General features: G+C 37.5%; 1 protein-coding gene and 1 pseudogene across 32 annotated transcripts in view; one reads left to right on the top strand and one right to left on the bottom strand.

The window, feature by feature from the left end:
• EIF4G3 (eukaryotic translation initiation factor 4 gamma 3) overlaps nucleotides 1-26,802 on the bottom strand; it is a 343,267-nt gene that overhangs the window by 40,281 nt on the left and 276,184 nt on the right. For all 32 annotated transcript variants that reach the window (XM_043444851.1, XM_043444852.1, XM_043444850.1 and 29 more), the window contains 4 exons: nucleotides 24,587-24,757; nucleotides 17,015-17,212; nucleotides 2,425-2,571; nucleotides 823-1,059 (listed from right to left, as the gene is read on the bottom strand). In XM_043444851.1, the coding sequence (XP_043300786.1) occupies nucleotides 823-1,059; nucleotides 2,425-2,571; nucleotides 17,015-17,212; nucleotides 24,587-24,757 (753 nt within the window). The remainder of the gene's footprint in view (nucleotides 1-822; nucleotides 1,060-2,424; nucleotides 2,572-17,014; nucleotides 17,213-24,586; nucleotides 24,758-26,802) is intronic.
• Nucleotides 1,208-1,506, top strand: LOC122426256 (annotated as a pseudogene).

Below are 26,802 nucleotides of genomic sequence, written 5' to 3' on the forward strand. Positions count from 1 at the left end.
CATACTGCATCTCCCTGGAACCTTAAGAGAGAGGTGGCTGCGTCCTTTGCCCTTTTCTAACCTTCTCGGCTATGATGTCAAGAAGTACTCCAGGGCTACACCTTAGGGATGACAAAATGTTACACTGGAGGAACTGAAATTTTTTGTCATCTCTTAGCCAGCCACCAGGCCAGCCTTAGAATTTTTACTCCTGAACTTCATTTACATGAGTGAGAAATAAACCTCAGTCTTATATACACACTGATATTCGGGGTTTTCTGTCACAGCCAAACATAACCCTAGCTGATTCTGATGTTATAAAACATTTCTGACATTATTTCTTTGATGCGTTTCTAATTTCCCTACCCCTTATTTGGAGAGTACCATGTTATGTTTGAATTATAATATTTTTAATGATTTCTTACATTATGGTTAGATAGCCCTGTCATTAATTAGAGCATAAACTTGAGAAAGCTACTGGATCTTCATTCTTGTCTTGCAGTCAGTCCTGGCTCTTGGTAGCTTCTCCCCCACCCCCAAATTTCTGTACATTCCACAGAAATGTACTGCTATTCATATACATATGAAGGGCCTGTAAAATAAAGGACACGGGACAAATAATCTCAATTTGTGACCCAGCTTTTAAATACTTTTGGACCCTCTTCACTTCTGACTTTAATGAAAACGTGGTAAGGAGCACGATGGCCCAACACTGACCGTGAGAAGGACAAAAGAAAAACAAGCGGCCCTGGCTGCTGGGACAAGGCGGAGACTCGTGTTGACAGTCAACTTCCGCAACTGACAGCGTCCCTGCAGGAGGTTTCTGAGATTTGGGGGTCCTACCTTTGCTTTCTCAAAGTCCAGGTCTTTGCCAATTGTGGTGAGCAGGCGACATAGACACTCAAGGGATTCTTCATCGTGGTTCTTCAGCAGCTTCACCACGCAGTCATGCATGATGGCTTCAGTCAGCATTTTGAGTTTAAAGAGTTCTCCAATGAACTTGATGTTGCCAATGGATCTCCGCCGGGCTTTATCTTTAGCTTCTTCTAGTTCATCATGAAGCCTTGTCCTCTCCTCTGGCTATTGCATAAGGAAGAATAACAGAATCCTGACGATGAAGATGGTACTACTCAATAGATGCTAAAAACATACGTTTGACTGGTGCTGCCCGTGTGCTTGTTCAGTACAGACCTGGCAAGTCTTCTATGAAGAGGCAGCTAGGGAGACTATGGCACTTGGCCTAGTTGATGAAAAGCTCAAGGAAGGAGTCAAAACTGAGAAAAACGATCATACTAATTTGAAGGTGTAGGGGCAGGATGGTTCAGAGATGCTGTTTAACATTAAGAGGCATACACCACTTAGTACCCTAATAAAAGCCTATTGTGAACGAAAGGGTTTGTCAGTGAGGCAGATCAATTCCGATCTGACAGGCAGCCAGTCAATGAAAAGGACACATCTGCACAGTTGGCAGTGGAGGATGAAGATACAACTGTTGTGTTCCAACAGCAGAGAGTAGGTGTCTACTAAACAGGGAACCCCTAGAGTTCTGTTCCTCCAGACCAAAAAGACATTCTCCGTTAGAAAATCACAATTTGGTTCCACCACATCCTGACTACTAGAGTGTGGTTTCTCTATTTCATTCATTTTCCCCTTTCTCATTCCTTTACTGTACATAAAGTAATTGGTGTATATGCACAAGCATAGTGCATTTTTTAAAAAAACTAAAGGGCCGATGGTATGTTTTGATTAACATCAAATGAAGATGGGATGGGGATAAATACTGGTTTGGTGAAAACATCCCCTTTATCTCCATTAGGGGCATACTCATCAACTCTTATCTTTATACTCCAGTATATTATTTTGTTTTCATTGTCTACCAAAAACAGAACAACATAAAAATTCTTGCACTCCTTGTTTGATTGGAGGATTTTAACGTTTTTTTATTAACCATTGTAAAACCAGTGAAAATTTTATAATTTTTTTGTATGTAGCTGTTACACATAAGGCAATCTCTATTTAAGTAAGGATAAATTACTCTAAAAGAAGAAATGATCCTACGTAATTTTCCCTTCAAGTGTCTTGTTGTTGAAATAAACTTGTTTAAACTAGGGGTCAAGGAGAGCCTTTGAGGTTTTGACAGTTAACCACAGGCCTATTCAGAAAATAAAACTATACCCACAAGTTCGTATCCATTTCAGGAGATTTCTGGAATTCAGTAACCTCTCTGAAGTCTAGGTTCTGAAATCCTACCTTAGAAGGTTGAGTCGTTTTAACACGTGGCACTAAAAGGAATAAAGCTTTCCTCTAAACATCAACACAGTATATCCCCACCTGAAGAAACAGAAACTACGTACTGAGGTAGCAGGACGATGAGGCAGCCGGCTTCATGAAAATTCTGGTAACACTCAAAACGCACAAGCACAGTTTCCCTGTGAAAATACTTACAGCACTGGCAGCCTCGAGCTCTTTCTGCTTCTTCTCAAAGACATCATCATCGGCTTTATCTTTTTCAAACTCCTTCTGGCAACGGTTCAGTAGTAGCTTCCGGAAGTTCACTGTGTTTCCAGGCTTGTCTGCCATGGGTACTTTCAGCTGCATCCAGATGGGAAAATGCAAAAGTGGCAAGATTACTTAAAGAAATCCAATGATTTTCTCAAAAATCTATTTTCTTTACTGTGCAAAATAATGCTCACCGAACCACAGGTAAGCATTCTACAAAAGATACACAATTTAGCTTTAGGCATTTCAAGTTTTCAATGGTTAAGAAGCTTTAAATTTTATATAGAAAAGACACACACTCCTCTCATATAAATGTACTGCATCCCCTATGGCTGGTTGTGCCTCTAGCTGACTTTAAAATCCTTTTAATACGATTACAAGCATGACTCCGCACTCCTTGAGACCTTTTTAACTGTCAAAGGTTTTATTATTTTTGTTTTTCAAATTACTACAGTAGGTACTTTGGTTTCAAGAAACAAATAAAAATGAAATAAAGCAGGGGAGAATTTCACGGCCATAGGAAAACTGTTGGAGGTGAGATCCTTATTCTAGAAAGATACAGAATATTCTAGAAAGATGCAGAAAGATGTGTGTGAGGGTCACATTTCAGAATATGAGACATCTTTTCCTAAGGGGGATGTCACAACACTGTAATGCTAGTATCTGACTTGTCTATCGATACACTATGTTTATTGATTATTTCTTATGTGCCAAAAGAAAACACTAGGTCTCTACAAGTTGTCTAATAAATGCCCAACTTAGACACTTTGTTTTGATACACAGGAAGACTCAGGACGGAGGGAAGGGGCCGGTTGGAGGCAAGATGCTTGTAAGATGTTCATACAAACCCAATGACAATTGTTTTCTATTAACTGCAATAGCTTCACCTTCAAGGTTACTTGTAACTAAATACAGAGACATTCTAATTCAGAATATAAAGGAAGTGAACCAGCATAATGATTGACTAAAAAATTCTATTTTACAGACAAAATCCCGAGTACCATTTTGAACAGCCATGACAATATGGCAAAATGATTTTCCTAGAACACAAAGTGGCTCCCAAAGTTCTGAAATACATGGTCTTTGTCCTAGATTTAGTGGGAGAATTTAATAAAAAACAGGATGTCTTGTATTTATATTCACAAAAGAGTTGTCAACCAGAATGGATTTGGACAGCTGCTGATCAAGGCTGAATGGCTAGAAACTTGAGGAGTTAATATCACAGCATATTTGTGCTAGAACTGATGGCAAACTCTCCAACATATTCCCAGTGAGGCATGAAAGACCACTCAACAAAAGGCCAGCTCTTATCAACCAGAGCCGAATGTTTCATTTCACTTTTTTTTTTTAACTTAGAAAGAGGGGAAGAACACCAAATATGGATTCGTTTTAGACAATCACAGGAAAGCTAACATGTCCTTATGTCCAAATTCAGGCCATACAAATACAAGTGACAACAGGTTATGTCAAAGTCGGGCCTATTCTATGATCACACAAGAGTGTAGGTTTTTAATTTATTTGTACTTATTTGGCTATGCAGATCTTAAGTGCGGTATGTAAGACATTCAGTTGTGGCATGTGAGATCTAGTTTCCCAAGCAGGGATCAATTCCAGGTCTCCTGCGTTGGAAGCACAGGGGACTGGACCACCAGGGAAGTTCTGAGAGCAGGTACTTAATTAGCCTTAAAGAAATGAAACATGAAAGCAAAGGGTTTTCAAAGCAGAAGCCAAAAGTAGACTATCTTTTACTTTCTACCACCCAGAATGTAAAGCAGCAGCATATCTGAGAGGTTCTATATAACAGAGCACCCAGCATGACATTAGGTTCCAGAACAAAGCAAAGGTTCAAAAATTCAGCAGTTATATTCAATTTGCTGTTGTACAGGAACTCAAATAAACACATCAAGAGGTCTTTGCCAACTTCTTAGCATATTCACCACCACTGTCTATTTTAATACTAAGGACATTATAGACTGATGGGATAAAAACCATCACAATTTATCAGCCTTAAAAATATTTTTCCTGCATTATGGATTTACTATGTAGAAGATGTGAAAAATGTGGATAATATGAAAATTCAAACCACTGTCTTAATGAGAGGACCAGAATTAAAATCAGTCAGAAAGGTCAAATAAATACAACTTGTGTATTTTATTTACAGGAAGGAACAAGTAGAAATGACATAAGGCAAGGGACAATTTCCCTACACAAAATGTATTAAAGGATTTGCTTTTTACACCTTTTATGTAGGGAAGGCTATATTGAAAAGATTCACTTGCATGATTTTCTTTTTTTTTTTTTGCCTGCTTGATTTTAAATGAAGGCAATTCTTTTAACCTCAATTCATTAATCATCCGAACAAGGGAGGCACAATCCCTGTGTCTAACCTGAATGCAGCTTTAAGCATCCGACGCAATAGGTTTGTTGGAAGCGCTTTAAGTCACAGAGAATAACGTTTACCTGGCATATTTGGAACACTCAAAGTGAAAGAGCACTGGAATCCTGAGCTGTAAAATCAGGGTTTGAATCCCTGCTCTACACCTCATCAGTATGTAAATGTGAGCAAGCTACCTCATTAAGCCTTAATCCCGTCATCAGCAAAAGGATTCCAGTGATTACAGACTGGGGACACCATGAAGCAGCTGGTGCAACAGGAGCTGTGGAGACAGTCATAATCCCAGCACTGCCATGTGACCTTGGCCAAATTACTTAGCTTCTCCGAACGTCTATTTCTTTCTAAAATGGGGACGTCTATCTCATAGGACTGTTTGAAGGATTAAATGAGACAGTCTAATTAAAATAAGTAATAGTGCCCAGAACATAGCCAAGAATTCTACAAACTAATAGAGCTATATTTAAATTTGGAGCTGTACTGACATGCTTATTAGTAAAATTTAAGAGAAATCTATATTGTAATAACATAAACATTAAAAAAATGTTTCAGTTCACAAAGCAATTAGGGAGAGAACCACAAAAGGCAAGCGAACTGAATATCTGCTATCCCAAAATGGTGGTCACACAACAGTTTACATGTACAGGACATAAGGAACCTGTGACTGCTGCATATGCTTGTTAGATATGTTCACATGGAAGTATTAAAATGGAACGATCAGCAGAATGGCCACAGACCTGCAAGCACATTTGTCTCTAAATGAATGAAGGTCTGGCTACACAATGCCCTAAAGACTTGCGTTGGAACATGATCTTAATGTCCTCTGGGGATGGTTAACAGGGGCTGTGGAAATATGGAAATAGGCCAGGGAGGATACCGCCTGAGAACTGTGATGCACGATAATCTTCTTCTTCTTAAGAGATGTTAAGTTCAACAGAATTATGAAATTATGATAGTATTAAGTTGACTTGTGTTGTCAGGGGACACTTGACTGGTCAGGAGACTCTATAAAATTTGTTAGTGAGAACATGAAGAGTGAATGTCTTACTTAGTCTGGTAGGGCTGCTATAATGAAATACCACAGATAGGGTGGCTTAAACAACGGATGTTTATTTCTCACAGTTCTGGAGGACAAGATCCGAGATCAAGGTGCAGGCAGATCCAATTCCTGGAGAAGAAGAACCCTCTTCTTCAGATGTCTGGTGTGCAGACATCTGCCTTCTCCTCTATCCTCATGTGGTGGAAAATAAATTCTAGTACCTCTTCCTGTTTGTTAAAGACACTAATTTCCATCATGGGAGATCCACCCTTATGACCTCAGCTAAAGCTAATTACCTCTCAAAGGCCCCACCTCCTAACACCATCACTTGGAGGGTTGGGCTTCAACCTATGAATTGGGGGAGAGATAAACATTCAGTTCCTAACAGTAGACGAAGTAGATGCTTGAAGATGTGATCGTGGATAATACCAAAAGTGAAAGGTGACATGCCACAGTGAGAAGAAGCTCTCTCTCAGACAACTATAATTTCATTAAACTGTAGTCTGGAATTAAAACTAAGATACTAAGTGTTTCAGATGGGTTGTTTGGGAGATGATTCCTTAGAAAGTGAGGGAGTCAATGGGGAATATTTTATACCAAGACTGCTTGGTAAGCTAGATTTGCTGGAGAGTACCTACCTTTTAATTTTTACACAACAGTAAACTAACCATGTGACACCACATTACACTGTAAACTAACAGTGTCCATCTCATATTGCGATGAGACCTGCCACATCCCGGTCAGCCAGCAACCTTGGCTATGAATGCTGTCAGGATTAGGGAGTCATTTCCTTCAAGCAACTGGATTTGAACTGCTAATGTATTTGTTAGTATTGATGGTAAATACTTCTTCTCCTTAAAAGGATCAAACTCCCTGAAAATCACCAAGGGCTGTCAGTTGTGTATTGACGGAGTCCAACAGGAGACTAGAAAATAGAAGGACAAGTCCTGGCCTTGCTTATTAGCATGCTCAGGATTTTCAGGGCTGTCCTAGAACATAAAGATGCTAGTGGTAATCCATGGCCCAGTAGCTGTTTTGCTTAAAGCATGTTCTGGTCTGCGGTAAAGTATCTGGAATGACTAGTATAATATAAACAGTGGTATGCCCCAAACTAACTCTAAGATGTGAAGTGAACAGCAATAAATCAATTGTTCAACAGTAACTCCTGGGTCTACGGTGACATGCTATCATTTATCAGTGGTGATGCCCTGACCTTAGTGAATTCCCAGCTAAAAATGAACATAACATGATCTGTATGTACAATGAACACATCTACCAAAATGTGTTCTATCAGATACATTCGAAGAGGTATACAGCACTGAAAAGGGAGTGGTCAAGTTATGAAAGGGTAAGTCATTTCTCATCAATCTTTTCTTCAGTGGCACATTAAAAGTCTTGGATCTGGTATAACAGGACACAGAATGCAGAAATTTACCCACAGTGAGGTTTGCATTCTTTACAGCTGAGGTTTGCATGCCTGCCACAGCAGAGATTAAAAGTAACAAAAGTGGTCTTAAGGTGCAAAATAAACTCAAGTTATACTTTCATTCATGCATTTATCCATTCACTCAAAACCTATGTATGAGGGTCTATTATGTACCAGAAACCATTTCAGGCAGTAGGAATTTAGCAGTGCCCCGCTCTTAGGAACTTAGGCTCAAAATGAGTTCCGAGTTAGGGATTTTCTTTAAATTTTGATTAAAATGAAACAGTGCAATAAAAAGGACTAATAATTCAATGTAAAATTTTATTTAAGCACAGATTTAGATACAGGATAGCAATTTCTACTATCTGCCCTTCTTTATTTGCCACTCAATTCAGATGTCCTCGGGGCTTTCCTGGTGGCTCAGAGGGTAAAGTGTCTGCCTGCAATGCGGGAGACCTGGGTTTGATCCTTGGGTCAGGAAGATTCCCCTGGAGAAGGAAATGGCAACCCACTCTAGCACTCTTGCCTGGAAAATCCCATCGATGAAGCCTGGTAGGCTATAGTTCATGGGGTCATAAAGAGTAGAACGAGTGACTTTACTTTCACTTTCAGATGTCCGCTTCCTAAGAGAAGTACTGCGTTCTAGTTAAATGCCCTGCAGTCTTTGAAGGGGGACTCCCTGCAGATGGTAAAGAACCGGACTGCAACGCAGGAGACCAGGGTTCCATCCCTGGATTGGGAATATCCTCTGGAGAAGAAAATGGCAACTCACACCAGTATTCTTGCCTGGAAAATTCCAAGGACAGAAAAGCCTGGCAAGCTACAGTTTGTGAAGAAGGTCTTGCAGATCTCTTCATTCATTCCTACTTGAACCAGCAGAAGCAGCGGCATACTCAAGAGGCCCATGTTACTATCTCTTATAAGGTCTTAAAGTCTTATGTGCCAGAGGTTTCACTTAGCAGAACTTGGCAAAGGCAGGCAGCTGCATAGAAGTCTAAACAAGTGTGCCTGTGTACACAATAAATATGGTGTGAAGTGAAGTGAAAGTCGCTCAGTTATGTTCGACTCTTTGCAACCCCATGGACTATATAGTCCATGGGATTCTCCAGGCCAGAACACTGGCATGGGTAGCCTTTCCCTTCTCCAGGGAATCTTCTCAACCCAGGGATTGAACCTAGGTCTCCCACACTGCAGGCGGATTCTTTACCAGCTGATATGCAGAGCCCATTGGTAAAGCCAAAACTATTGTATCAATTTCCTCTGTAAATCTAAAGAATTTCTTTTTAGAAAGCCTACCACCCCTTAAGATGTCAAGGAAAACTGACACACAGCTGTTTTCTCAAGCCCTCCCCTAGGTAAGAACTGCAAAGTGACTTACGGAGGTGTGTGACTGAAGTGAATGACAAAGAGGCAGAAAAAGGTTTAAAAACTGCTCTGAGGGAATTCCCTTCCAGTCCAGTGGTTAGGACTCCACACTTTCACTGCTGAGGGTGGGGATTCAATCCCTGCTCAGGGAACTGAGACCCCAACAAGCTGTGCAGAGTGGTCAACAAAACAAAAACAAAACAACCCTGCTCTGAACGATGACAATAAGTATTCTCTTAAGTCTTAAAACCTCAACAATGCAGACCAAGTTTCTCGTCCTTGACACGATGAACGTTTTGCGCTGGACAGCCCTTTGTTGCAAGTGGCTGTCTTGTGCACTGTAGGATGTTCAGGAGCATCGTGAACTTGACGCACTGAAGTGCATCCTTTACACACTAACATGCTAGTAGTCATAACCAAAAATGTCTCCATTTATTGCCCGAGGTCAGGAAAAAAACCAACCCCGAGACTTTAAAACCAGAGATCTAAGTCTCTGTTTGAGCTTGCTGCTGTTCAGTGGCTAAGTTGTGACTAACTCTTTGTGATCCCAGGGACTGCAGCACACCAGGCTTCCCTGTCCTTCACCATCTGCCAGAGCTTGCTCAAACTCATCCACTGAGTCGGATGCCATCCAACCATCTCATCCTCTGTCACTGCCTTCTTGTCCTGCCTTCAATCTTTCCCAGAACCAGGGCCTTTTCTGATGATTTGGCTCTTCGCATCAGGTGGCCAAAGTATTGCAGCTTCAGCATCAGTCCTTCCAATAAATATTCAGGGTTGACTTCCTTTAGGATTGACTGATTTGATCTCCTTGTTCTCCAAGGGACTCTCAAGAGTCTTCTCCAACACCACAGTTCAAAAGTATCAATTCTTTGGCACTCAGACTTCTTTATAGTCCAATTCTTCCCTGGTGGCTTAGACGGTAAAGAATCCACCTGCGACGCAGGCAAGTTGGTTTCAATCCCTGGGTGGGGAAGATTCTCTGGAGGAGGAAATGGCAACCCACTTCAGTATTCTTGCCTGGGAAATTCCATGGACAGAGGAGTGTGGAGGGCTACAGTTCATGGGGTTTCAAAGTGTCAAGACACGACTGAGTGACTAACGCTTTCACTGGCTCTTGTTCGAACTAGGGTTCTATCATTTAACACTGGCAACCTCCACATGCATAAAATCCCTATTTAGGCAATTTCCCAACTTTCACAAAATGTTTTAAAATAGGAATAATAAAATGGTTGTGAGGATTAAATGAGTTGGATGTAACACATCCCCTCAAAATACTGTTACGATTGCCACTACTCTTAACTACTACTATTTAGAAAGATAATATGACTGTGTGGGCAATCATAACTAGATTCCAATACTTCAAATTCATGATAACCCATGCAAGTGGCATAGGTCTATACATTCTTAGGACTATGAACCAGGCCAAAGATCTTACAATTCTGCAGATGTGTCTCAGTAAAACATACTGATAATGAAAGTGAAGCTACTGAAATAACTTAATGAATATAATGGATAGAAAAAGAATACCTCCCCTGGGTAATATCTTACTTTTTTAATTCGCTCTTCATTTTCTCTCCTTCTGCTGGAGGAACTGTTTCTCAAACTAACAATTATGTTAAAAACAAAACAAAACAAGTAGCACCTGTAGTTAAGAAGGACTGGAAAACGTTGCACAGAGTAGATCCTTCTTGCTTGATTTCACAAGAAGCATTGTAACAGGAAACCGAAACTTAAAAGGAAAAAAAATCAGCTTAAGCTGGCCTTAGTGAAACATATACTATCATTTCAATTTTGGACAACACTGCTCATGGACATGCCATCCAAAAATAATCAGCTTAACGCCACTTCTCTTAAAAAGTATAAAAGAAAAGAGCACACACTCAAGTATTCACTATTCAAGTTTGCTAAAACTTAGTATCTTGCCATATTTACTTTCATCTTTCATTTTTAAGATACTAAATATTCAAGTTAAGGGCCCTGACCATTTAAAAAATTTTTTCACTCTATTGTTTGCTCTTCTTCTTTTCAAAGTTTAGCTTCAAGAACACTGAAGCCTCCCAGGGCTTCACTTAAATGCTTTCAAAGCACTACAACTATCCAGCCTTCACAGTTAATCCTATTATCCTATATTTTTATAATAACCACTTTCTTGCTTTTCTTTGTTTTACCATCCAGATATGCATCCCCAAATCCCGTATTTACTTTTGAACTTTAAATAAACAAACAATATATATTCTTTTGGGTCTGGCTTCTTCTGCTAAACCTTTTTCTTGTTAGAGCCATGTGTACACAGTTATAGTTTGGTTTCAGTGTCCTAGTGTGAACATGCAACAATTCATCCATTTTACTGTTTATAGGCGGTTTCAAGATTTTACTCACTATGAATAATGACAAACATTTCCATACGCTTCCTGGCCCATAAGAAATGTATGTTTATCTGTTGTGTATATTCTTAAGAATGCTGGTTATAGCAAAAAATAAATAAATAAATAAATAAATAACTCCAGGTTTTGTAGATGATGCTAATCTCTTTTCCAAAGTGACTGTTACAATTTATATTCCCACTGGCCCTGCTTGACAGTTCTGGTTGCTTCACCTATTTGCAAACATCTGGTAAATTTAGCAATCTGGTATTACTCCATGGTTTTATCTAATTGATTAATTTTTTTCATATTTATTGGTCATTTGGATAACCTCTTTGGTGAAATATTTAAGTCTCTTGTCTATTTAAAAATTAAGCTATTTTCTTATTAATTTGTTAGTTTTTTTAAAAACTTTTTTAATTGGAGGAAAACTGTTTTACGATCCTGTATTGGTTTCTGCATACAACACAAATCAGCCATAACGATATGCATACACACCCCTCCTCCATGAGCCCCCCTCTCCCCACCCCCCCTCACCTAGGCCGCCAGGCTGGCTCCCCGTGTCGCCGTCTGTTTTACACATGATAGCGCGTGCATGTCAATGCTACTTTCTCAGTTGGTGTGCGCTTTATCGGATTTTTATGCTGCAATTATCTTCTAACACGTGGCATGCATTCTCACTTAATGGTGACACCTTTTCATGAAAAATGCTAATTTTATTGTAGTTTGATTTACCAACTTTTTTTTTTTTTTTACATATGGTGACTTTTGAGTCCTAAGAAACTTGCAGACAAATTATTGTTTCTTTTTAGTATCTTTTTCTTCCTGTAATTAGCTTTACTAGGACCAGTTGTAAAAGGTTTCCTACAGCCTTTTTAAAAAAGGTCATGCTTGGGGTTTGCAGGAAATCTTTTGATTTTATCATCTTTTAACCTCTCGTTAATTTTCTTTTTGGGGGTCTCAGTGCTTCAATCTGGATTCTATACACTTACATTCTAGTTTATAATTCTCTTCTTCAGCTGTGTCTCATCTGCTATTAAACCCTTTTATTGCCTTCTTAATTTTAATTTCAGTTTTGGAAATTCTGTTTGGTCCTTTTTATACTTTATCTTTCTCTACTGAAATTGTCAATCTATCACCTTGAATGTAAGCATATTCATTTAACATCTGTGCCTGATAAAACCAGTATCTGGAGCCCAACACAGGGCATTTGCTTGTTGTTGGTTCTCATTCATGCTGTCTTTTCCTCATGTGCCTAATTATTTTTTAAAATAAACTGTGGTATATTCTTCTTTTTTAGGCTTATTTTGGTTGCTTCCTGTTGTTCACTATTTAAATCAATACCTAGATAAACATTCTAACATGTGATTCCTTGTGTACAAATGGGAATTTCTCTGGGATATACACTAAGAAGTGAAATTATTGGGGAATAGCATATGAACATCTTCACCACTGTTGTCTAATTACTCTCCAAAGTGATTACGCTCATCTTTGCATTTTGCCCTCACTCTCATGGATGTGACTTGCACAGAACTGTATCTTGTCAATTCTTGTCACTAATAATGAATAACACTGAGTATCTTTTAAGTTTATGAGCCAATGGATTTCATTTCTATGAACTGTCCGTTTTTTATATTGGGCTTTTTTTCTTCTTACTGATTTGCTTTTTTCCCCTTCAACTCTGGATTCTAATATTTTGGCAGCTATATGCATTTCAGATATATTCTCCCAGGCTGTGGCTTTACCTTTTTATTTTATTTATAGCACCATCTGCTGCACCAAGGGTTATAAATTTTAACAGTCATATTTGATATTTTCCTCCTTTACTTTGCATCTTGCTAAAGAAACTTTCCCTCACTCAAGGTTCATGAAGATAGCCTTATTTTTCTACTAAGAGATTAGCTTTTAGGTTTTCATTATTCTTATGGCTGTTTGATTTTTGTATTTGGTTCGTATTAGAAATCTATGAATAGTCCCACTGCCAACCTTAAGTAAAACAAATCACTGTTAAATAAAACAAGCCTCAAAAGTAAGTTAGCTACGATGTTAGAAGTTAGGACAGTGGTCATCTTTAAGGAAGAAAGGTACAATTACATTTATTGACCAGAGAGTTAGGTATGTTCACTTTGCTGATATACAATGAAATATACACTAACGTGGTAGCTTAAAATTAAACATTATGAGAGTATTTAAATCATTAATTTATATTTAACTTATATGCAGAGTACATAATGAGAAATGCTGGGCTGGATGAAGCACAAGCTGTAATCAAGATTGCCAAGAGAATATCAATAACTTCAGATATGCAGATGACACCACCCTTATGGCAGAAAGTGAAGAACTAAAGAGCATCTTAATGCAAGTGAAAGAGGAGAGTAAAAAAGTTGGCTTAAAGCTCAACATTCAGAAAACTAAGATCATGGTATCTGGTCCCATCACTTCATGGCAAATAGATGGGGAAACAGTGGAAACAGTGGCTGACTTTATTTTTGGGGGCTCCAAAATCACTGCAGATAGTGATCGCAGCCATGAAGTTAAAAGACGCTTATTCCTTGGAAGAAAAGTTATGACCAACCCAAACAGCATATTAAAAAGCAGAGACATTACTTTGCCAACAAAGGTCCGTCTAGTCAAGGCTATGGTTTTTCCAGTAGTCATGTATGGATGTGAGAGTTGGATTATAAAGAAAGCTGGGCACCGAAGAATTGATGCTTTTGAACTGTGGTGTTGGAGAAGACTCTTGGGAGTGCCTTGGACTATGAGGAGATCAGTCCTGGGTGTTCATTGGAAGGACTGATGTTGAAGCTGAAACGCCAATACTTTGGCCACCTGATGCAAACAGCTGACTCATTTGAAAGGACCCTGATGCTGGGAAAGATTGAGGGCAGGAGGAGAAGGGGATGACAGAGGATGAGATGGCTGGATGGCATCACTGGCTTGATGGACATGAGTTTGGGTAGGTTCCAGGAGCTGGTGATGGACAGGGAGGCCTGGCATGCTATGGTTCATGGGGTTGCAAAGTCAGACATGACTGAGGGACTGAACTGAACTGAATTTAACAAAAAATATAAATGAGCAATTTTCCTGTTCCCAAACTATTTGTATTTCTGTTATACTTCAATAAAAAAGTTTAAAAATATATATCCTTTAGTATATAACTTTGGGGGAACCTATGCTAAAGAAGTAAAAGCTCCAGCATGTAAGAATAAATGTACTTAGTTGTTTATTGCAGCACTGCTTCTTTTCTGGTTGCAAAAAACCATCCAAAACAAGAAACCAAAAACAACATGGGGTGGGGCAGGGGCAGAAGAGATGAAAATTAATGAAAAAAATTTATATGTGTATGTGTGTATATGTAATGGAATATATGAAGCTATTACAAGGTGTGAGTAAAATCTATCTGCAATGACCTAAGGGGATGCCTAAAACACACTAAGTGGGGATAGAAAGCAAAATGCAAAATAATAACATAATTCAATTAAAACAAAAAATTAAAAACATCTTATTTATACATATGTGTATATTTTTATATGATTTTATAAATATAAAGAAAATTATGGAACAATACAACCATATCACTTGCACTGATTGCCTTGGAAGGAAAGGAAACTTAACTGGGGCTTCAAGGGAAGAGTATAAACTTTCTCTGTGTATATCCCTATTCTGTTTGAATTATTCCAATAGGTTGTTATTTTATAATTTAAAAAAATCCAATAAAGTTTAAAAACTCATTATAAAAGGGTATGGCACAACAAAAGACCCATAAGTAGCTGGCTTATCTGTGAATTCTTCCCATTCCAAACTAACTTGTATTATGGCCAGGCCTTTAAGGGTCATTTTCATCAACAGTATTCTTCTATTAAAAAAACTATTTGGCTGAGTCCCTTCACTGTTCACCTGAAACTATCCCAACACTGTTAATCAGCTAGACCCTGATACAAAATGATTTTGGTATAAAAAAACAAAATAACAACAACAAAATCCACAACCCTTCACTGGTTCAATAAAAAAACTGGTAAAAAGCATAAAATTATGAGCCAGAAGCTCTGGGATCGAGCCCTAGTTCTGATTTCTGATGTCATGGCTGTGACAGTGAAGCTAAAGGCACGAGCTGAGGAATCAGTTTGCTTTCAGGTGACGATGGTACAGGTTAGGAGGCAACTGACTGAGTTAAATAACCCTAGATCTGAGTTCCATCACTGCCACTTACTAGTTATGTGACTATGAGCAAGTTATTAATCCTTTTTTTAAGCCTCAACTTCTTAGTCAGTAAAGTGGGGCTAATAATACTAACCTTTAAGGCTTACAGTAAGTGTCAAAATGACATATGTAAAGCATCTACCCATACTACAACCTGTTCTTGTTCAGTCACTAGGTTGTGTCCAATTCTTTGTTACCCCATGGGCTGCAGACGAGCTCGGCGCCTGTGTCCTCCACTGTCTCTTGGAGTTTGCTCAAATCCATGTCCACTGAGCTGGTGATGTAGCTATCTAACCATCTCAGTCTCGGCCGCCCTATTCTCCTTTTGCTTTCAATCTTTCCCAGCATCACTAGTAGTGCTAACTATTACAGTCCTCCTCATTCTATACCTAATATTTTAAGATCTCCACAATCTTCACCACCACCAATTTAGTTCTGAATTTTACGGCTATGATAGGCTAAAACTGAGCTAGATTTTACAAACACAATCTCATTCCAATTAATTTTATCAATATAATAACCTTAAATTATATAAATTAATCATATTTTATGGATTAAAAAAAAAGATGCTTAAAGAAGTTATGTAACTATTCTGAGGTTAAAGTCAGCAAATGGCAGAGTTGGAATTTAAAGTTTAAATTATCATAGTCTCATAGCACTATGAGACTCCAAAGCCTTTATGCCATGCTTGTTGCATGAGACTTGAGCCTGCGGGGAGTACATTCCTCCTTCCCTATATTTGTACTCGCCACTCCTCTCCATTCAGGCTAAACTACCTGCTTCATATGAAAAGTTTGTCATTTCCCATGAATATGGTGATTTCTTTTTCTTTCAACTTGATATTTCAGGCTGAATCATTCAATCAGGCATCAAGACACTACAACATCACAAAATACATTATGAGTGATTTTTTTTTTCTTGCTAATGCTATTTTTCTCCAATACGGACTTTTAGTCCCTTGAAGACAGAAGATGTACTTTTCTTAAGTCCCAACAGACTTACCTACTTTTAACACAGGTACTCAAAAACACTGGTATAAAATGATGGAATTCTGAATTTTCATAGGCACAATGACAATAAGGTGTGATAATTAAGAAAAAACTCAAATGTTAAAGGACACACATTTCTGATACAGGTACCTTGGTAACAGGCAGAGAAAACACAGATGATACATGGCAGTTTTATGACTGCAGAATAGAGGATAATGAACACTAACCAGAAGCTCTTTGGTCTCCCATTCTTTCTTGCCCTAGATTTGACAGGCTGTGGACAATGTAAAGAGAAAGAAATCTAATAGTATCTAAGAGAGTATCATCAGTTTTGAAACCTTTATGACCACAACTATCCTAGCAGTTTTATACAAAGGCTAGACTTAGAATCAACATGCCTTCCAATTTTGAATCTAAATGTAAATGTAAGCACTTGCTTTATTTCTATAAGATGATACCCCAGGAAAAACTAGTTGCCCATGACAAAAATTTCACATTACAAATTTTAACCTTCTTTAGTCTTCCCCACACTGCATGGGACCACATGATGCCTATTTCAGTCTTACCTCCATATCCCTTCCAGAGGTGAAAATACATTATAAAAAAGCAAGGCTATTTTTATACAATGAGAATATTACATGTACTAAAAATATATTCTCCCCTTTACTCTGCCCCATTAACACTTCTGGGAAGAATATGTAGTGAGGGGAGAATATACCTCTTGGAGATTTCTGGTTTTACTCCTTCCTCTCTTCTTACCGTTACTAGACATCGACACATGTTTGCGTAAGCCACAGAGAAACTGGGTTCGTCGATAGCCTTCTCAAAGACCAGGTCAATGACTCCTTTCAGCCGCTCCTCTGTGTCAACAGTAAGTCCTGACACTTGCTTCATCAGTTGGTTGAACATCTGTGGTGTCAACTTATTTAAGATACTTCGAACTTTTCTAAAAAGTTCCTAGAAGGACCACAAAAAGGAAGAAAACATTATATTATCTGTGACAATATGATGCTTTCTATAAGGACTAATATTTTATTTGTAATTTATAAGTGCAATTTCCTAAACTGTTAACAAAGACTGTGAATGAGTCACAGAAATAATTAAATCTATTTTATTATATATTAAGAATTTATACCACCTATTTTTTTTTTCACTACTGATGAGAATTCAAGGAACTAGGTATATTCACACTCCACTGGTGGGACTATCATTTGGCACATTTCCAAGGGCAATTTGGCAATGTGTACTAGAACTCTTAAACCAGCAATTTTACTTTCATAAATTTATTCATATTTAAGGATTAACAGGTTAAAGGTTAAAAAGGATTTTAGCCATCCTAACTTCAATCCGTAACCCTTTATAGCAAATAACTTAAACATCCTAAAATAGAATTTCATCTACAAATGGTATAATATAAATTATCATATAAAACAGTAGGCAGAAGTTACTTACAATGTTATAGAAACCTTCATCAAATTAGAAATAGAAGTGAACTTCCTCAACTAGAAAAAGGACATTGATAACCTTACTCACTGGTGAAAGAATAAGTATTTTCTCCCTAACAGTGAGAACAAGACAAAAACATCTGTTTTCACCATTCCTATTCAAAATCTTACTGGAGGTCCTATTCAGCGGAATAATGCAAAGGAAAAGAACTACAACCCATACAGATCTAAAGGAAGAAATAAAAATTCCCTTTTCACAAATGACTGTCTTCACAGAAAAATCATAAGAAATCTATAAAAGTAGACACTAAGTGAGTCTAGCAGGTTTGTAGGACAAAAGTCAATATACAAAAATCGATGTTATTTTTATGTATTAGCAATAAACAACTAGAAATTACATTTTTTAAAAGTACAATCTATAACAGCACCAGAACCATGAAGTACGTAGATAAGAATCTATGAAAATATCCGTAAGAGTTGTGTGATGAAATGTATAAGTGATTGATGAAAGAAATCGAGAAGCACCAAAATAAATAAGAGATCTATATCATGTTCCTGTATTATAAAACTCATTACTGTTAAGTTGCCAGTTTTATCCAAAGAGATCTACAGATTTAACACAACCAAAATAAAATACCTGATGAGGTGTTTTTTGGAGGGGGGAAAGAGTAGAAATCAAGAAGTTGATTCTTCAGTTGAAATGGAAAAACAAAAACTAGAACAGCTTAACAATTTCAAAAAATAACAAAAACTGGAAGACATATAACCTAATTTCAACACTTGCTATATGAAGCTACTATGCACAGATAGTGGTACTGGCCAGAGAACAGACACATAAATCACGAGAACAGAATGACAAGTGTAGAAATAGACTCACACGTATATAATTTTCAACAAAGGTGCAAACAAAATTCAGTGGACAAAGGGTAAGTCTTTTCAATAAATGATGCTGGAACAACTGGATATCCATAAGTTAAAAAAAATCTTGATTCATACCTTACACAAAACACAAAAATTAACTAAAACAGGATCACAAACCGAAATGTAAAATCCCAAATTAGAAACTTTTAGAACAGAGCAGGACAAAAATTTTGTACTTTTTTTGTTTTGTTTTTAATTTCAAAGGTTTATTCACTCAGTCGTCTCCAACTCTTTGGGGACTGTAGCCCACCAGGATCCTCTGTCCATGGAATTCTCCAGGCAAGAAGACTGGAGTGGGTTGCCATTTCCTTCTCCAAAAAATTCTGTATTCTTAAATGTACAGATTTTTTAAATGAGACAGCTAAAGCACAATGTGGGAATGAAAAAATCGATAAATTGAGCATCATCAAAGTTAAAAACTTATGCTTGGCTAAAGATACTAATAAAATGAAAAAACAAACCACAGATTGGGGGAAAACTTTTTAAAAAAAATACACATTTGACAAAGGCTTTATATGCAGAATAATAATTAAAAAAAAAAAACCCCTCTCAAAATTCAATAAGACAGCATACCAACCAACGAAACAGGCCAAAAGATATAAAGAAAACTGTACTAAAGAATATACACAAATAGCAAATAAGCACATGAAAAAATGTCCTCATTCAACACACTGGTCTTTTGGGAAGTGCAAACTGAAACGACATTGAGATATCACACATCCATTAGGATGGTTAAAATTTACAGAACAGAAAACGATATGCGCTGCTGAAGACTGGACTATTGAAACTCTCATGCCTTGCCAGTAACCATCCTGGAAAAGAGTTTAACGATTCCATATTTATATGACATTCTGGAAAGACAACATTACAGGGACCTTCCAGGCGAAGAACCCACCTGCCAGTGTAGGAGGGGCGAGAGATGCAGGTTTGATCCCTTGGAGTAGGAAATGGCAACCTACTCCAATATGCTTGCCTGGAAAATTCCATGGACAAAGGAGCCTGGTGGGCTACAGCTCATGGGGTCACAGAGCCAGATGTGCCTGAGCGCACAAACGCATGTGTACACACGCAGAGGGGTAAACATACGTGACTGACTGCCAGAAGCGAGCAAGAGCAGCAGAGGAAGAATATAAAGCAGAGGAGGAAATTTCAGGGGGCTGATGGCAATCTTCTACATCTTGATTGTGGTGGCAGTAACATGACCACGTGTTTGGCAAGAATTATAGAACCATAAACAAAGAAGGAAACCTAACTATGCCCCAGTAAAAATACGAAGTTGTAAAAATCCATGAAACCATGATATAATAACTGAAAAACCCATAAAATGTTTTATTTGATCCTTATATAATTTAATCTGAATACAGGGATTTTTACAAAGTGTACCAGTGCATAAAGTTTTCTCCAGACAGAGATAGTAAATAAATCTATTTAAATTTTAAAAAATCATATCGTCAACTTTTAAAGCAGTAAGTCAGCTTCACTTTTATAGAGTAGAAAAAATTTCAAGTTTATTAGGGATGAGGGAGTCACTGCACTTCTCCAAATTGCCTGTATCAACTGAGATAGCATCATTTAGGTCTAAGACTTTAATTTGTGTATACAACAAAATAAAAGTGAAACTAAAACCCAGCCTTCAGATCTTCAAATATATCAGAAAATATTAAGCTTAGAAAAACAGGAAAACAAAAAGGGTATTTATTGAAGCAATGTACAGTAAGTGACTATAGTTAATAAGGCTGTTGCAAATATCATATGATATTGTTTATATGTAGAATAATAATTAAAAAAAAAAAGGTCCAAATGAACTTATTTAGAACACAGAAACAAAGTCATAGATGTAGAAAACAAACATATGGTTACCAGAGGGAAAAGGGGGATAGGAAAAAGTTGAGAGATTGGGATTAACATAAACACACTACTGTATATGTTTTTCCAGCAGTCTTGTATGCATGTGAGAGTCGGATGATAAAGAAGGCTGAAGGCCAAGTTGATGCTTTTGAACTGTGGTGTTGGAGAAGACTCTTGAGAGTCCTTTGGACAGCAAAGGGATCAACCCAGTCAATCCTAAAGGAAATCAATCCCAAATATTCATTGGAAGAACTGATGCTGAAGCTGAAGCTCCCGTACTTTGGCCAGCTAATGTGAAGAGCCAACTCACTGAAAAAGACCCGGATGCTAGGAAAGACTGAAGGCAGAAGAAGAAGGGGATGACAGAGGACGAGATGTCAGATGGATGACTGACTGACTCAACGGATGTGAGTCTGATCAAGCTATGGGAGATGGCGAAGGACAGGGAAGGAAGCCGGGCACATGCTGTAGTCCACGGGGTCACAACGAGTTCAGCGGCTGAACAACAAAAACAACAACAACAACAACTAGGGACCTACTGTGTAGCACAGGGAACCCTGCTCTGTAATGACCGGTGTGCAAAAAGAATCTAAAAGAGAGCGAGTTCATGTGGACGTGTAACTGACTCACTTATGCCGTACACCTGAAACCAACACAAAGTAAATCACCAATACGCCAATAAAAATGAAAACACAAGGAAAATAATACTGTTTTGCACATCTGAAGAGTTTTTACCACAACAATAAAATTCTACATGATGATGGACATTAAGTAGGCTAACTGTGATCATTTTGCAATATACATACAAACAGCGAATGATTATGTTGTACACCTAAAAAGTAATGTCAATTTATACGTTAATTGAAAAAGGAAATCTCCAGTATCAAAAAACAAAACACTGACCAAAAGTCATTTATTCATTATAACTGAATATCTACTTGATGTTTTGTAATTTCATTTAGGTACAAATAAAGCATAAGGCACAGTAATCAAAACCATCAAAATTCAGCTTCAAAGACAGGAAAGTTACAAGAGAAATGACAGAGCAAAGCATGAGGTTGATTAGAAGCCAGAGAAGTGAGGGTTGTAATGGGTTAGTGAGGAAATAACTTTAGAAGGAAATGAGAATGGGGCCAGAATATACAGGGCAAAAAAAAGCTGGCCACAAGAAAAAAGAGTGGCAGGGGCACAGAAGATATTTTAGGAAGGGAAATATTTCAGAAAGGAATTGTTATTGAGGCTCTTCTATTGCAGGATTGGAAAACAGTAAGGAAAGATCAGAGGACTAGTGGGAAAGAAAATGACAGGACAATAAGTTAGAAGCTAGAGTGAGGAGGTAAAAATCAGCCCATTAGAGATGAGTCGGGCAGCAGCAGTGGGATTACTGTATCAAGAGGAGAAGAGAGATGAAATAGTGGCCTGAGCAGCAGAATCGCAACTGTAGTGTATGTATGTGGAAGGAGCCTAGATACGTCATTAGTAATGATTTCCTAGAAATGTTTCAAGAAGATTAATTCTTACAGTATCCACTGGTGATCATTCATAATGTTGCTATAAATAGAGTGGTAGGAACAAACGTTAGAGTGAAAGACTTTTCTGGAAGTGGCGGCAACAATAAAACTATTGTCTTGACAAAAAGATGGAAAAAGAGTAATAGGAGGAACAACGGGTCAACATGGGGTAGACCCGTGCAGAGAAGAATGAAAACACAAAAAGGGAGGGAGTGAAGCAAAGATGCTCTATACTGAGAAGGAAAAGTGTCAAGAAAAGGAGGATGTATTGGCCCTGAATAAGAAGTCTATCAATCCTGCACTGGATTTGCTGTATCTATTCAATAAAGAAAACTGAACTAATTAATGATACCTCAAAGTTAATATAATTATTCTGGTTCTGAAATAATTAATAATGGGGAGAACTTAGTCAGAATAGCCATCATTAAAAAGTCTCCAAAAAACAAGAGCTGGAAAGGGTGTGGAGAAAAGGGAACCCTCCTATACTTTTGGTGGGAATGTAAACGGTGCAGCTACTATGGAAGACAGTATAGCGGTTCCTTAAAAAACTGACAGTAGAGTTGTCATATGATACAGCAATTCCACTCCTGGGCATATATCCAGACAAAACTATCATTTGAAAAGATACATGCATTCCCATGTTCACAGCAGCATTATTTATGAATGCCAAGACATGGAACAACCTACAAGGTCACAGACAGAAGACTGGATAAAGAAGATGTGATACATACCTATATCACATAAATATATATGCACGCAAACACACACACACACACACATAAAATGAAATACTACTCAGTCATAAAAAGGATGAAATAATGCCATTTGCAGCAATGTAGATGGACCTAGAGATTATCATACTAAGTAACACAGAAAAACACAAATATCTATGATATCACTTACATATGGAATCTAAAATGATATAAACGGACTTACTTAAAAATAGAAACAGACTTACAGATCTAAATACAAAAGGGGAGAGGGGGTGGGGAAGGGATAAATTAGAGTCTGGGAATAGCAAATACACATACTATATATAAAACAGACAAACAACAAGGTTCTACTGTATGGCACAGGGAACTATAGTCAATATCTTGTCATAAAACACAATGGAAAATAATATGAAAATAAATACATATCTATATGTACACACACACACATCTCTGAATCACTTTGCCGTATACTAGAAACTTAACACGACTTTAGTTGATTTAGAACTAGAAATTAGATTTAGTTTCTAAATCAACTTTACTTCAACAGAAAATTTTTTAAAAACAGGGAGAACTCTGCTACAGAATAGAGAGAGGTACAAGTTCACAACAAATGGACTACTCAGTAACCACAATGGCTGTGAGTACCTCCTCCAAGCTTCAGTTTCCTCACATGAAAAAAAGAGAAAACATGTATTCCTGCCTTCCCAGGTGTTGTAAGAATCTAACGCAGTAAGGCACTGATACAAGTGCCTTAAACACTAAAAGAAGACATCTTCATCTTCAATGATAAATAACTAGCGGGAAATTTAAAGCTTTTAGGTCCCTATTCATTAAGTACTTCTCAGAGGGAATGGAAGGAGGAATGTAGAAGATTTTCTTTAAAGGTTGAGAAATCTTCAGGGAAGATTAGGTACTCGATTTTAGTGAATCTGGAGCTGGATGCCCTTGGGACAAACAACTGGGGCAACTGCGAGAAAGATGAACAAAGGCAAGCAGCAGATTTGGGTCTGACAAAACGGCTTGTGATGCACCAGTTTGTCTTGGTCCTGACGGTATGAACAGCTTTGCTGCTAAGTTTATTGTTCAACAAGTATTTATTGAGTATCTACCGTGTATGAGATTCTGTGCTGGTGCTCAATCACAATCGGATTTGTAAGGCACATCTCTTTCCCAGGGACGTTATCATACTAAGAACGTAACTGGGCTCCCAGAACCACGTCAGGTGCAAGTGCTTTGTATCACTTCATTTAAATTTCACAGTGTTCCATAAGGCACATACTATTAGTATCTTAATTAGTATCAAATTAGTTATCTTAATTAGAGTCAAAAACATCTAAAGGATATAGTAGAGGTAACACAGGGATAGGAACTGGCCTGTGTGTACAGCAAAAGATGAAGAGAGGCTTTATATAAATTGACACACAAAAACAAATTTGTGTGGATTAAAGGAATTCATTCAATTTACCCTAAGGAGTTCTAAGGGAAGATATGCACAAAAAGATGCAAATAGTTCAATTTTATTACCAAGGACTGTAAATAAGATGTATTTCTAAATTCTAACTTATTAGAAATGAAACAAAAAGCAAGATACTAACTAGCCTACCACAGGACAATGAATAAGAATCTAAAAACACATTTTTAAGAAAAGCAAATATTGATCTAAGTGTGAATGACAGAATTCTATGACCTGTGAACCCTCGAAATATACTGTGTGCTTTGAAAAGCACACAGAATGCAACTTCAAGAGAAAACAGGTTGTTGGCATTTATGATAGCTTTAAGAATAATGCCTGTAGTAAGAAAAAATTAGGAAAAACCTTTTATTAACAGGGCAAAAAGACAAAATAATACCATCATAATTTCAGAACAGCATTGGCGTGTCCCTTGTCCTCACCTGGGTTTTGATGTTTTCGGGATCCTCAGCTTGGCTGTCGCGTCTCTGACTGGGCTTCCAGGCGTTCTCCGCCTTTCTCAGGTGCACGTCTTCTTTCACGGAGACCGTGATGATCTTCCTGGGTTCTCTTCTCTGGCCAGGCTGAGATCTCCGTGGTCCAACATTCAACAGCTAGGACAAGAGTATTCTTTATTACATCCACACAGAGTACTTACAATCTACCGTCTCTGCTGTGCTGCTCAAGTTAGGATTGACGACCACAGGAAACACTTCTAGATGCCAAGATGGGTATCAGTCATTCAACTGAGACGTGATTTTTTTTTGGTGGGGGGGCATGTTGTGCTAGAATGTCATCACCGTAGTGTACACCACGACTACAATTTTTGACCCTGATGTCCTAAATGAGATATGTCTGGAAAAGCTATTGTATCTAACAAAAAAGACTACTCTAAGTGAAACTGCTGCTTCTCTTTTTCTTTTTAACTTGTTATGTGACTTTGGACTAGTCACTTGAACAACTACAAAAATTCAGAGAGAGAGATCACCACAGTTGCAAATCTGCTTCAAAAACTCTAAACTTTCACTGTACAATGCAAATACACCCTTACCATGAAAATTATCTACAGCATAGACACCCAGACTGACTGTAGATCTTAATAGATCCCTCTAAGTTTGCTGGGCCAGAAATACTAAAATAAATCTTCCTTATGTCATAATGAAATCCAACTAAATCGCTCCCTGAAAAAAAGGCCTTTCTTTGTCAGCTCTTTGCTCCTCCCAGAGTCCCACTATGCTCATTCTGTTAAAACAAATGTATGTTAGCATGTCACACTGATCATCAAATCAGAAATGTTACTGTAACAGTAATGGGTAAGTTAAAAGTTGTATTCTATGTATTAAAATGTTCCTAATAAATGCTATTCTAAATGCCTAGAAATATTTTTTTAAGATTAAATATCTGGAGTGATATTGAGTTCTGCTTACGACCAATCCAAGACCTGGGATACTGACTGCCCTTACTTTTTCTGACAGGTCCTTCTCTGAACAATGAGGAAATATTACAATTAGGTTTCAAGAGTAAAAAAGGAGGAGAAAAAAGAAATGCTTCACACAAGACACAAAGACCAGAATCCTATCTCACTTAATGCTCCGACACTGCCCTTTAAGTAGAAACTAAAGCAATTATCATCCAATAAAGAAAATAAATAAAAGGTCATACTTCATACAGAAAGACATATTTGAGAGAAACATGGTCTGAGGACTTTGATAAGCTTCAAAGCCTTTACACATCACCCATCTCAGAATTAATTATTCTCATACCCTTCCTTGACCATGCGCCCTAATTAGAAACAGCAGTATTAAGGATGTTTCAGGATCAAAGCTTAGAATTTCTGGGCAATACACACCAATCAAATATGTCTAGCTAAGGACTCAGTACTAACGATATAATGTTAGATTATTTTGTAATCTAACAAATGAAATGGGGAAAAAAAAAAAAAAAAACAAGTCAAATAAACACATGGCATAACTAAGATAGAACTAAAGAAGATCATCAGACTGGGAAAGTATCAACCTGGGAAGAGCTGCTAAACCATACAGCACTACTATAAGATTTATTTCTTACTGAAACCTTGATAGTTCAGGCAAAAGAACTGTTAAGAAAAGGCAGTAAACCACGTATTGTCTGGTTTTTATAATGCAAAATATATTCGACTGTTAATTCATGTTGGTTACTATCCTTTTTAAAGTTTGGATAAAATTCAAATAAACAGATCACAGATATTCAATTTAATCCATGCATCTGCACATAGAAACTTGTAAAAAACAATGATTGGTGGGTATAATAAAAGGTATTATGCCAAAATCATTTAAGAGCCACAGTATAAATTGTGGATATAATTTTAATTACGTTTGCATAAAGTTAGAAAATGTTCATTTCCAAAAAAGACATTGCAAATACCAATGAAAGTTTGAGATTTATAAAAAATAAATATGATTTATGAAACAACTCTATCTGTCCCAAGACAAATATAAGTGAATTTCAGACAAGCAGCAAAGAGATGTGAGAAATATTAAATAAGTAGATAACAACAGTGTTTCAAACTCAAAAAAGTCATGAAAAAATGACTTTTTTTTTAAAGTCCTGGATTAGAAAATTGAAATTATAACCCATGTGCAACCTCCCAAGACAAATTTAAATATCTCTGGATAAAACT

Source organism: Cervus canadensis, chromosome 24 (genome assembly GCF_019320065.1).
Source record: "Cervus canadensis isolate Bull #8, Minnesota chromosome 24, ASM1932006v1, whole genome shotgun sequence".
In the NCBI taxonomy this organism is placed as follows: Eukaryota; Metazoa; Chordata; class Mammalia; order Artiodactyla; family Cervidae; genus Cervus; species Cervus canadensis.